This window comes from Aquarana catesbeiana, linkage group LG12 (assembly GCF_042186555.1).
Source record: "Aquarana catesbeiana isolate 2022-GZ linkage group LG12, ASM4218655v1, whole genome shotgun sequence".
NCBI lineage: Eukaryota > Metazoa > Chordata > Amphibia > Anura > Ranidae > Aquarana > Aquarana catesbeiana.
The window spans coordinates 70,895,401-70,909,655 of record NC_133335.1 but is presented as its reverse complement, the minus strand read 5'-3'; the positions used below and the strand labels follow the sequence as shown (position 1 = coordinate 70,909,655).

General features: G+C 42.9%; 1 protein-coding gene across 4 annotated transcripts in view; it reads left to right on the top strand.

Moving 5' to 3' along the window:
- The window catches only part of GRB7 (growth factor receptor bound protein 7), a 243,145-nt gene that overhangs the window by 174,798 nt on the left and 54,092 nt on the right, over positions 1-14,255 (top strand). For all 4 annotated transcript variants that reach the window (XM_073608023.1, XM_073608026.1, XM_073608025.1 and 1 more), the window contains 3 exons: positions 117-254; positions 10,429-10,539; positions 12,524-12,622. In XM_073608023.1, coding sequence (XP_073464124.1) covers positions 117-254; positions 10,429-10,539; positions 12,524-12,622 — 348 coding nt within the window. The remainder of the gene's footprint in view (positions 1-116; positions 255-10,428; positions 10,540-12,523; positions 12,623-14,255) is intronic.

Below are 14,255 nucleotides of genomic sequence, written 5' to 3'. Positions count from 1 at the left end.
GGTTTATATTACATAGACTGGACATCTGAAACAAGTCTGGGCTGCATCTATGTAAATCCAAGATTGCTTAATAACGTGTATCAAGGGTGAAATCTGATCATTATCTTCCTTTGCAGAATTTCCTCAACTCGGGCAGTTGGCCCGAGATCCAAGGCTATTTACATATGAAGGAAAGTGGGCGCAAAGTCTGGAAACGATTCTTCTTTTTCCTGCGCCGGTCGGGGCTTTATTACTCCACCAAGGGGACCTCAAAGGTACGTGCTTTGTGCAAGAGGCATACATAAAAGCCTACAAGAATCATTATTTATTTATTTATTTTTGTGAAGAGAGATCTTGGCGTGGGACTGTGTGCTCTTGGTTCCAAGAGACCTAATGCCCATATGGTTAAAGCACAACTTCACCCTAAAGGGGATGTTCCACTTTATACCATCCTCCCTCCCTCCCCATTCTTCTTTTGGAACTTTTTTGGAAAGGGGGGAGTGGGTACCTGTCAAAACCAGGTACCCACTCCCACTTCCGGTCGGCTCACCTAGGCGATTCCATTGGAAGTCCCCCCCCTCACACACTCCATGCCCACAACCTCCTGGGACACATCATAGATCCCAAAAGCCTGCTAGACTATTCACAAAGTGTAGTGGGAAGCCAGCTGTGAAGCCAGTGACAAAAATTAAATGAAAATTACCCCACATTTTCAGCAATTGAAGAAAACTATGATGAGCACAAATGTGAGGTTTACCCACACAAACTTCTGGCTTCCTTGGAGCTCCGTCTATAGAGCCCGTAAGTGCTTCCCCTCCCACCAAGCAAGGTAGCAACCATAGCGTGCTTAGTGGTGTGGGGTGCTTAGCACTGTGCAGCATTGTAGGCCTCCTCAGACCACCGTCTAGAGCACTGTGCATTACAGGCCTCCCGCGTCCCGAACATCCAGAGGACCAGAGCACTGTGTAGCATTACAGGACTCAGACCGCCCAGAGGACTGTGGATTACAGACTGCCCAGATCAATGTGTAGCATTACAGGACTCAGACCACCCAGAGGACTATGCAATACAGGCCTCCGCCCAGATCAATGTGTAGCATTACAGGCCTCCTCAGACTACCATCCAGAGCATTGTGCAGCATTACAGGCCTCCTCAAACCACCACCCAAAGCACTATGCAGCATTACAGGTCTCTCAGGCCACCATCCCAGAGCACTGTGCATTACAGGCCTCTTCAGACCACCGTCCAGAGCACTGTGCATTACAGGCCTCCTCAGACCACCGTCCAGAGCACTGACTGTGCAGCATTACAGGCCTCCTCAGACCATCTAGAGCTCAAACCTTAATACCATAATTAATCATATGATATTAGATTTTTTTTACTTCAAGAGTATATGAGTTTGGAAATTCTAGAGAAATACTTAAATAATGCATTACAATTTAACTAAACATTAGATTTTAGTCGACTAAAATGTACTGCAGATTTTAGTCAACTAAATATGACTATAACTAAAACAATTGCAGATGACTAAAATGTAACTAAGACTTATATAGTAGTCAAAATACTATGATCTAATCGAAACTAAATCGAAATTTGATGCCAAAATGAACACTGGTCGCAGCCAACTTCCCATAGTTATAATGCAGGTACCCTGGAGATGGGTGAAGAAACCCCTGGATCCCTGGACAGGCAAGTGTCCTTTTGTTAAGTCAGAAGCTACACTTTAAGATGCATATATATATATATATATATATATATATATATATATATATATATATATATATAGGGTGCTAGTTATCTGTTGTACCTGGTTTTGTCCAGGAATGCCTATGTGAGCTAAGAATTTCTGTTTAGGAATGAGCGAATGTCAGAGAATATCTTGAGTTAGTGGGATGATGCCGGCCAATCTCCATACCTAGCTTTGAAAAAAAAAACATTGATAAGTTAGAAAACTTGTCAAATACAAATCATAAAATAGGGTTAGATGCCCTGTAAGCGAAGGTTATTTGTGAGGTTTCATATGCTTTTAAGAGGATTAGGGAGTTTCTGGCACACTGTTCTTTATGGTGAATTATTTACAACAGTAAAATGGTGACATTACTGTATCAGAGGTGATGGCTGTAATGTTAGATGGGTGTGATAAGGCCGTATATGCCTTTCCTCTTTCCTGAACATGGAGGCATTGTGAAATTCTTGGATAGTGTAATCTACTACGGAAAACACAAACAAGTATAAGGCATTTATTGCACATAGAATCATTGTCACAAAATCGAACATCGCCATAAAATTGATCCAGACTCCATATACATGTCATCTAACCAATTTACTGTAAAATCCATACCACCCAAAGCTCTTGGGTGGATGATGCAGTCGATAGCATTGGGAGCATTTACAGTCAATAGCATTGATCCCTTTGGTAGATGCAGTTATTGAAACCTGTTCCAAAAAGTGCTGCAAATAGGATTTTTTTTTAACTGTAACACCTTAAAACACAAATGTGAAAAAAGTGCAAAAAAATATTACTAGAGAAAAATGTTTTGGGATTTTTAGGTTAGAGTGCTATATCTACATATTAATAAAAAAACATTGGTTTGAATCCCAACCATGACACCACCTGCACAGAGTTTTTATCAGGAACTTGCCGAAATTCAATCAGTGAATGGCCATCTTTAGCTTCACTGCCCTGGAATTAATATATGGGCAGCACAGCTGCTAAGCGTTTAGTGCTTCTGTCTAGCAGCACTAGGGTTGTTGGTTCAAATCACAACATCGGCACTATCTATGAGTTACAATGTTCTACCTTAGACCGTGTGGGTTTCCTCTGGGTTTTCTTCCACACTCCAAAGACATGCTGGTAGGTTAATTGACTCCTAAATAAATTGGCCCCCAGTATGTGTATGTGTTAATGTGAGCTCCTTGAGGCCAGGGACTGATATGAATGTTCAAAAGATAAACACTCACCAGCCACTTTATTAAGTACACTTTGCTAGTACAGGGGTGGACCTTCTCTTGTCTTCAGAATTGCCTTAATTCTTTGTGGCATAGATTCAACAAGGTGTTGGAAACATTCCTCAGAGATTTTGGTTCATGGTGACATGATAGCATCACACAGTTGCTGCAGATTTGTCGGCTACACATCCATGATGCGAATCTCCCATTCTACCACATCCCAAAGGTGCTCTTTTGGATGGAGATCTGATGACTGTGGAGGCTATTGGAGTACAGTGACCTCATTGTCATGTTCAAGAAACCAGTGGTGAGATGATTTGAGCTTTGTGACATGGTGCATTATGCTGCTGGAAGGAGCCATCAGAAGATGGGTGCACTGTAGTCATAAAGGGATGGACATGGTCAGTAACAATACTCAGGTAGGACGTGGTGTTTAAACGATGCTCAATTGGTACTAAGGGGCCCAAAGTGTGCCAGGAAAATATCCCCCACACCATTACACCACCACCACCAGTATGAGCTGTTGATACAATGCAGGATGGATCCATGCTTTCATGTTGTTTACACCAAATTCTGACCCTACCATCTGAATGTCGCAGCTAAAATAGAGACTCTTCAGACCAATCAACGTTTTTCCAATCATTTATTGCCCAATTTTGGTGATCTGTGCGAATTGTAGCCTCAGTTTCCTGTTCTTAGCTGACAGGAGTGGCACCCGGTGTGGTCTTCTGCTGCTGTATCCCATCTACTTTGAGGTTCAATGTGTTGTGCGTTCAGAGATGGTATTCTGCATACCTTGGTTGTAATGAGTGGTTTTTTGTGTTACTGTTGCTTATCTATCATCTCAAACCAGTCTGCCCATTCTTCTCTGACATCAACAAGGCATTTTTGTCCACAAAACTGCCTCTCGCTGGATATTTTCTCTTTTTTGGACCATTCTCTGTAAACCCTAGAGATGGTTGTGTGTGAAAATCCCAGTAGATCAGTTGCTTTTGAAATACTCAGACCAGCCTATCTGGCACCACAACCATTCTGATGCTTGGTTTAAATTTCAGCAAGTCGTCTTTACCACATATAGATGCCTAAATGCATTGAGTTGTTGCCATGTGGTTGGCTGATTAGCAATTTGTATTACCATGAAATTTAACAGGTGGACCTAATAAAGTGGCTGGTGTGTGTGTATGTATATATCTATATATATTATATACTGTAAGTGTTACATTAATTCCTATGGAAAGGCCATCTACTGCGTTGGCATTGGCAGTGAATAGACTTTATATCTAATTCTATTAAAGTCTACTAAGGATCACTGCACAGATGTCCTTTAAACCTAAGATTGCTTTTTGTACAACTATTTTTCTTTTAAACTAGAGTTTGGAAATAAACAATACAATAGTTTAGAGATGTCAGGAGAAGCATAATGCAATATTAAAGCTGAATTATGGGAAAAAAATATTTTTGTACATTTGCACAGTACAAATATGTTACCATTACCATCTGTGAACCAATGGAACGTTTGTTAAAACATTTACTTTTATTGAGCAATGTCTTCGCCTAACATCCAGTGCTGAAAATGCTGAAAAAAGAGGAACATGATAAGATATCACCAGTACTTCATTGCAATGCCATTGTGACGTTTTTCATTAGAAGTGATCTATTTTAACAGTATAAATGTGCAAAAATATGTTTTGCCCGTATTACAGCTGTAAAATCATACAAAGCACATTTGATTGGAAAAGAGAATCTAAACTCAAAAGCAAATTATTTAATATATAGCAGCTTACCTGTCCCTAGGCATAGTGGCTACATTAGTTTTTCTGTTTCCATGTTTTTTTCTCTATTTTTACCTGTTCATCCTGCCTGTAACTTATTTCCAGTCCTAGGGTGACAATGCTCACTTACTGTGCTGCATCAATGGAGCAGCAGCGTTGTCACTCTAGGACAGAAATTACCTTAGCACCAGTGGTGACCGCCCCATTAGGGGCGCAGGGGAACCGCCCTTCTAATCCATGAGCCAGCTTCTAATCTACATGCAGGGTGCCAGACGCATGGATTTCAATGTTTTGCTTTTTATTAAGCACATGATTAGAGCCTGAGGCTCTAATTGGCTTCAAAAAAGGGTGGGCTCGGGGCACAGAGCAATGCGTCCTGAGCCCACCCAATTGTGTGACAATAGCAAATTATTATTCGCTATGATCTTCCTGCTTCTCCTCCCGGCCAATCAGGAAGCTGGTCTTAAGACCCGATTGGCCGAGAGGAGAAGCGACCGTATTGGCCAGGAGCAGGGGGGGAGGCGCCGAGGCGAAGACGTAGGGGGAAGCCACCAAAGCTGCCTGCGACCTGAATGGGGTAAGTACGGGGCGGATGGGCAAGCAACGGGGAAGGGGTTTGTTCACCGATCGACTGAGCGATGGGGGGGGTTGACCGACCAATTTGTACTGCTCAAACAGATCTAACTAAAAAGCTTTCAGTGATATGTTTAAAAGAGAATTCTGGAATGCAAAAAAACAAACCTTTACCTAGATGGATGCAGCATCGGTCTGGTGCTGCATCTGTCCCCCGCTGCTTCTAAGACCGAGAACTGAGTAATCAAAAACCACTGTTTGCTCAGTTCTCGGGCTTCAGAGAGCCGGTGACTGTTAGTTGCCGGCTCTCTGATCTGCCCCTCCAACGCTTACTGAAACGTTGGACTGTGAAGGGGCGTGAGTAGCTGGCTCAGCCTCTCAGCAGCTCACTGAGAGGCCGAGCCAGCTGCCGGTCCAGGCATCTGGGTGGATCCCATCATAGCCTGGACCAGCTCAGTAACGTCAGCTGACAGCAGACTTTAACCCGCTGTCGGGTGAAAACACGTCACAGGTGTACAGAACAAAGTGCGCTCCTGTAAACCATAGGCGAAGTAGGGCCAAATGAGCTTTGTCCCTACTTCTCATTCAACAGACACAAATAAGAGAAGTTCATCATGAGGGTTATACATACATTGTACATAGTATATTTTTTATAAAGAACCTAAAAGTGAAGCAGATAAAAATTGGAAAGAAGGAAATTGGGGTTTGGTTGAAGAAGAGCCCCACCCCCCGAAAAAAAAAATAGCTCTAAAGTCTTCACTCCATAAAAAAAGCAAATTTTATGGCCTACTCCCCTTAACCATAATTTAGTTTTTTTCAAAACATGGTAGACTATACCTGATTGATTGCTACAAGTTCTCATAGCATAGTTTAAAAATAAACTGTAATTTATGTGTTCTGCCATCATGCGGACAGAGAGTGACGTGGGACCCAGCAGTAGGTTCCTAGCACGTGGTACCATGGGTCATATTTTCTGTTGATTTTCTTGTAATTATTATTTTCCATTGATTTCCACTGATTTCTTTGTTGTATTTGCACCATTGTGCGAACTCTATTACAGTAATTATTAACAATAACTTCCTTATAACATTATACTGTGTGGGAACTTGTTGATATCTATGCCTCTGGACTCTAGATGGGAATTAAAGAGAAACTCTACAATATGTAGACGGAGGAAACGGTCTGAATCTTTCAAGCACTATTGCTGAAGTCGTTTCAGCAATTATATCCTGCCATGCCAGAAGCACTTTGCTATTGGAACTTTATGCTGCAGGTTGGGGCAATGGGATTATTACAATTGTTATTAAGCTTTGTGAAGTCCATCTTTAAGGTTGGCCGTAGCTTTACAGAGTTCTACTCAAGAATAACAGGTAGGGAGACATCGGGCTATTGTCAAACATGCCTGTACTCAACACTATAGGGTTGATTTACTAAAACTGGAGATTGTAAAATCTGGTGCAGCTCTGCAAAGAAACCAATCAGCTTCATTTTATTTTTTTGCAAAGCTTAAAGTGGTTGTAAACCCCCAATGCAGAAGTTGTACCTATAGGTAAGCCTATAATAAGGCTTACCTATAGGTATAGTAAATATCTCCTAAACGTAACACTGCAGAGTAAACTCTGGTGGATAACCTGATCACATCATGATAGATTATGTGACCAAACCCTGTTTTTATTTTTTTATTTTTATATCATTCATTGAAATAAATAAGGTTTTTCTTGTTCAGAGTGTTTAAAGCAAGCAAAGTTCTAAACACACGAGCAGACTTTTCGACCGGACTGGTCCGACGGACCGAATTAGGCGGACTATTTGACCGTGTGTGGGCTTCATCGGACCTGCAGCTGACTTTTTCTGTGGAAAATCTGACGGACTTTATATTTGGAACATGTTTCAAATCTTTACGTCGGAACTCCGCCGGACCCTATTGAAAAGTCTGCTCGTCTGTATGCTAGTCCGACGGCCGAAAACCAATGCTAGGGCAGCTATTGGCTACTGGCTATAAACTTCCTTATTTTAGTCCGGTCGTACGTCATCACGTACAAATCCGTCAGACTTTGGTGTGATCGTGTGTAGAAAAGTCCGCCGGAAGTCCGTCGAATAGACTGTCAGACCAGTCCGGTCGAAAAGTCCGCTCGTGTGTATGCGGCATTAGTGTACTATCAGTATAAATCCTTGACCAGTGTAGAACAGATGTCCCCAACCTTACCCAATGGCTGAAAGGCCATACTCAAGACTCACCCCAACCACTTTACTTTACCTATACCAGTAAAGGAGACCACACAACGAATGGAGTGAAAATTGCCATAGCAGCCTTTTATTAACATTTAAACTTAAATTAACATAAAGGAGAAAACATTCCTTAAAACAGATCAGTCGTTAAGCCTGTTGGTGTTTGAAGGCACCCCAAAACTATGTTCTTATATGCTGCAGGACCTTTTACCATAATAGTCCTCCAGCCGCAACCATTTCCATATTCCAGTTAAACTGTCATTAACTGGAATGCACCAGAGGGGCACATACCATGGTCCTAACCTATCACTTTTCCTAAATTTCCCCCCACCAGAAAAGACCAACAAAACGCCCAGCTGCCATAACATCCATTAATTCAACAAATCCTAGCAATGAAAATTGACAAAAACAGGGAGGGTGTGTGGGAAGCTGTCTCCTGCATCCACTGATCTCCACTGGACACCAGGGCTAAACCACCCCTGCTTAAACTGCCCAAGACCCCACCCAGCCACACACTACCACCAATCAGGAAAGCCCCCTTCCTTTTAAACCAAAACTACCAAGCTATAAACCCCTTCCTAACTTGTCTCCCCTCTTCACACGGTCATGTCTGCCCTACGCCTTTTTTTTTTTTTTTTTTTTTGCTCCGGGCCTTGCTCTATTCTTACTTGTCTCTGCACCCTGATCAAAAAAGTCAGTTGCAAGGGGTACCTGTCTTGTAGATAAATGAAATCTTAAGATAAGGAACCTCCAACCTGGAAGCATCATGTGGACACCATCTACAAAAGGTAAACTTCAGATCAGTGGACACGCAGTTGGCTAAAGGATAGATACCAGAGTGTGGTTGTAAATGGGGTTTATTCAGAACAGAGAGTAGTCACTTGTGGTGTATCACAAAACTCTGTAAAACATCCTGTTCTATTTAGGTCTCTTTCACACGGGGCAGACTACATTTTGATCATCCGCTGATCGGAGCGGGCGGATGACAAGTCCATGTCCACTCAGTTTATGCAGAGAAGACACGGACAGAGACCCCTGTGCTCTATGGGCGGCTGGGAGTAAACGGACTCCGCTGTCCATTTACCCTCAACTGCCCTCTGATCCAATCTGCCTAGACTAAGAAAAACTGATCCCCTTCTGTTTGTTTTTAGCAGACCAGATCGGAGGTAGGCAGGTGTAGAGGGACACAAGTGCATTTACACCCCCTAGTCCATAGGGGTGAATGGACTGTCCAATCATGTCTGCTTGAAAAACTGACAGGTGGATCTGCTCAGACCCTTCGTGTAAAAGGTGCCTTAAAGTGGTATAAAAACCCACTTTTTCATATTTTACCTACAGGTAAGCCTGTAATAAGGCTAACCTGTAGGTACTGTGAATATCTCCTAAACTTGCACTGTTTAGGAGATATTCATAGTGCATGCAGCCAGTAAAGTCACCAGCGCATGTGCTCTGAAGGTCCGGCATACCATACCGGACCTTCAGAGCCCATGCCGTAAACAGCGGCTACAGCACGCATGCATGGGAGTGATGTCTTTGCGCCCCCGGCTACTCATGTAGCCAGAAGCCACAAACCTGAAAGGAAGACCGGGTGAAGATGGAAGCCCTCTCAGCGGTGACAGCGCAATGCTGGAGGGCTTCATTTTTAGGTAAATCTCTCATAATGTGCTAGTATGTGATGCATACTAGCACATTGTGACATTGCCTTGCGGGGGATTTTTTTTTTCTTTAACTGCAGTTTACTACCACTTTAATTTGCTTGTAAGTGTCATAGGTGAATGTTTGGGGAGGGGGGTAAGGTATGGCTTTTTGTTGATGACACAAAGATGCGTAACAGTTGTTGAGTTTCTGGAGGTGTTTGTAACATGGTATATGATTTACCATTGTTGGAAAACTGGTCAGAGCACTGAAACTGCAGTTCAATTTTTGCAAATGTAAAAAAATATGCTTAGGGAAAAATAATCCTTCTGGGTCAGAGCAACAGGCGAAAAAATGTGGGGCTGCTCATTTTAGATGATAGTAAAATAAGCGAATAATGTGGCCAGGCAGTGATAAAAGAAAACAGAATTCTAGATTGCCTCACTAGAGGTATCAGCAGGAGGAGGGTGGAGGTCTTGTTGCTATTATATAGATTATTAGTTAGATCTGAATATCAACAATACTGTGTCCAATTCTGGTGACCTCACTTACAAATCATAATGATAAGACAGATTGACAATCACAGCTATCACAAGGCACAGAGCCTATCTGATTGGCTCTGTAGCTTTTGCCTGTGATCTGCGCTGTCTGATGACACTACAATGACAAGCACTGTGCACGCCTATGGCGCGTGCACGCGCTTTTCAGCGAGGATGTTTTTAAATGTCCAGCGTTGCAGGGCATCTCACCAGCCATTTAACTGCAATGGTCAGCAGGTTAAACATGCTTATGATAAACACAGATCTATACTTTGACAACGGTACTAATCTTTGAACATCAGTATTCCTGGCTGAAATTTTTGGTACATAAAATACTGACCGGCAACTCAGATTTATGTATTTTGTTTTTCACTCATTTATACACAGTGCTTGTTTATGCACCTGAGTGTACAGATATTGAAAACAATGTGCTGCATTTAGATCAGTAAAAAAAAAAAACCCCGTATGTCCAAAAATGCTAAGTTTTTAGGCAGCAGTGTGCAAAAAAAAAAAAAAAGGGCTAGGCTTTGGGGACTACTTGGACATTATCCGCCATCACTTTTCTATATTTTGATTTTTCTCTTTAACAACAGCAGTTGCCTCTAGTCACCAGTAGAGGGAGATAAAGGGAAGACACATTTTGTACTGGGCTACATGAGTTACTGTCTATGTTAAGTGACAAATTTAATGTGAATAGTTCTTAGAAAATATTTAAGGAATAGATTTATTGACAACACATTATTACCCTTCAGGATCCTCGGCACTTACAGTATTTTGCTGATGTGAATGAATCCAATGCCTACTGCCTGACGCAAGGCAAGAAGCTCTACAGCGCACCCACTGAGTTTGGCTTCTGTTTAAAGGTACTTTCAATATAAAGCACCCACAAAGTGCATTTGCTCTTTTTAAACTTCACTCTTTATCTTCTGCTTGGTTATGAAGCAAAGTGGAATGACTGGCTACTGATTAACCTAACCCCGCTGGTTTGGCTCCGACACTGACTGGTCTAGCTGTTCTCTTATCACTTTGGTGAGATCTTCTCTAACCACTCACTTATAGAATCTTGGTATGTAAACCCTGGGGGAACTTGAGTACGAAAGAAATAGTACCAGTTTCCCTGGACAGCAGCTTGTTCTATAGGCCAAGACTGTGAGATAGATTGGGATATTAGATAAGACCGGTTCTCCAAGCCAGCATTCCATACTCACAGTGGAAATCAGAGACCTGAAATAACGAGACGACTGAAAGTGAGGAAACAAGTTTATACAGGAGAAAGCAGTGGAAGGAAATACAAGCCATCTACTGGGCTGTATGTCCTCCATGTTTACAGCTAACCATATGGTGGGGGGGGGAGGATGTGCACTCTTTAACACATTGCTGCCCAGACTTAGGATGGTTCCATAGACCTACCAGGGTACTATGGACATGAGACCCTCCCCAGGGTACCCTTGCAACATGCCAATACTGCACACCTTGGGAGGATTCTAGCCTGGCCTAATCGGCACCCTCCAAGTAGTCTGTTCCATACCTGCTTCAGTCCTTATGGCAATGGACCCCAATAGCAGCCTCACCCAGCACTGCCCATTTCCAGAGAACATTCGCATCTTGAGGCTAGGAGAAGGAAGAGTCCAAACAACGATAGCGTTTAACAGTTTACTGATTGGAGTCAATATACATTCACATTCTTTCAGTCATCCCAACAGTGAGGGCACATTTCTAATGCCGCGTACACACGAGCGGACTTTTCGGCAAACTTTGCCCGGCGGTCTGGATTTCGTCAGACAATTCGATCGTGTGTGGGCTCCAGCGGACTTTGTTTTCTCAAAAGTTGGACGGACTTAGATTTGAAACATGTTTTAAATCAATCCGTCGAAATCGAGTCCGGTTGAAAAGTCCGCTCGTCTGTATGCTAGTTTGACGGACAAAAAGCCACCTTAGGGCAGCTATTGGCTACTGGCTATGAACTTCCTTGTTTTAGTCCGGTCGTACGTCATCAGGTATGAATTCGACGGACTTTGGTGGATTGTGTGTAGGCAAGTCAGTTCATTCAGAAAGTCCGTCGAAAAGTCCGCCGGGCAAAGTCTGCCGTAAAGTCCGCTCGTGTGTACGCGGCATAAGGCTGCACACAATAAAGATCGCATAAGTGAGAGGAGAGCTGAGTTACAACTTTTAAGGGGGATTTGTGTAGTCCCAATAGTTCTGAAACTTTCCTTTCCTTACAGATTACATCATTGCTTTGGCTTGATTATTTAAACACTTCCCATGATGACCCTAGGCAGGCTCCTGCCAAGATTATATAAATCTGAGCCTTACTTCTTAAGATGCTCCACACTGGCATTGGCACAGCTGTCACCTCCACTACTAATCTGAAGGCCTCTAGCAACTATCTATCAGACTACACCGCCTACTCATTACAAGGGGTCCCTCAACCTACTCTCACAGCTAACTCTGACAACACCTTGTGGCCAAACCAAGGAATATACTGGGCACTCCCATGCCCCTACAGGCATTGCAGAATGGCCCAAAGCTTTCTATGGGCCCCAGGAGCATTGTCACTGCTCGGTCACTCGGTAGGAATAGTGTGACGCCAGTTGTACCGCAATCTGAACTAATAAAATAGTGGCAAATTTATAAACCCCCAATGCACTTGCAAATATTGGCCTTCGACTTGTATTATCTTATAAGACCAGTTTCCCTCGGCCTAAATGAACCTTATTGCTAGGCAAAAGCTACTCCCTACTGCACCATTGTATGTCAAGCAAACCCCTTAAAAACAACTCCTGTAACTAAGCCTCCATGTACAATTTCTTCTTCTATGACTAATAAATGTTGCTGCCTCTTTTCCAGCCATACAAGATGCGGAGTGGGACAAAAGGGCTGAAAATCTTGTGCAGTGAGGACGAGCAATCTCGCACCTGTTGGCTTACTGCTATAAGACTGTTTAAGGTAAGCTGGAACAAAGCAGAGTTCTCTTTCCTATCAATTATAAACTATACCAGCCAATGAAAGGTTGCAGGCTTACAGGATTTGCACATTATATACACTCACCGGACAGTTTATCAGGTACACCTTGCTAGTGCCAGGTCTGAACCCCTCTTGCCTTCAGAACTGCTTCAGAGATTTTGGTCCATATTGACTTGATGGCATCACGCAGTTGCTGCAGATTTGTCAGCTGCACATCCATGATGTGAATCTCCCGTTCCACCACATCCCAAAGGTGTTCTATTGGATGGAGATCTGGTGACTGTGGAGGCCATTGGAGTACAGTGACCTCATTGTCATGTTCAAGAAACCAGTGGTGAGATGATCTGAGCTTTGTGACATGGTGCATTATCCTGCTGGAAGGAGCCATCAGAAGATGGTACACTGTAGTCATAAAGGGATGGACATGGTCAGCAACAATACTCAGGTAGGCCGTGGTTTTTAAAATACCCAGACCACCCAGTCTGGCACCAACAACCATGCCACGTTCAAAGTCACTTAAATCCCCTTTCTTCCCCATTCTGGTACTTGGTTTGAATGTCAGCAAGTGGTCTTCACCACTTCTAGGTGACTAAATACATTGAGTTGCTGCCATGTGATTGGCTGTTTAGCAATTTCTGTTACCGTGCAATTGAACAGGTGTACCTAATAAAGTGGCTGGTATTTAAAGTGAAAACTTGCTTGACTCAATATAAGCCTAGTATTGTAACCTAAGCTGTCCCCTTAGCTTTTCCATCTATGTTAAATAAGTAGAAACATTACCTGTTTTATGTTCTGATGTAAAGAGTCTGACCCTACCCACTCTTGATGTTGACTGCAACTCAGTACATCTCTATGCCAACCTGACAAGGTGGCCTGTATTTTCTGTGGCCTGATCTTCATTTGATCTCAGCAATCGGTCTCCTCTACAGTCCCGTCTGGTCATATAATATCAGAACTCTGTCTCCTCTCCCGCCAGTGCAGCCCCATCAGTGATGCCCACCAGTGGCCACCAGTGCCCATCAGTAATGTCTGTCAATGCTTCCTCATCAGTGATGCCAATCAGTGCCGTTTATCACTGCCCATCAGTGCTGACCACCAGTGCCACCTATCAGTGCACATTAGTGGCCGTTATTGCCGCCTATCAGTGCTCATAAAGGCTGCCCATCAGTGCCGCCCATCAATGCCAGTCAGTGCTGCATATTAGTGCCTTCTCATCAGTGCAGCCTCATCAGTGCACATCAGTGAAGGAAAACAATTACTTATTTACAACATTTTATAACAGAAACAAAAAAAAATTTTTTTTTTCAAAATTTTCTGTCTTTTTCCATTTGTTTAGCAGAAATAAAAATAACTCAGCGGTGATTAAATACCACCAAAAGAAAGCTCAATCTGTCTCAAAAAATGTATATAAATTTCATATGGGTACAGCATTGCATGACCGCGCTATTGTCGTTCAAAGTGTGAGAGCACTTAATGTTGAAAATTGGCCTGGGCAGGAAAGGGCTGAAAGCGTCCTGGATTGAAGGGGTTAAGAAAGCGTGTCTTATGCTGGTCATACACTAGTACATTTTAGAATGAATGTTTGTTCGAAAAATTCTCGGTACATTCGATGAAT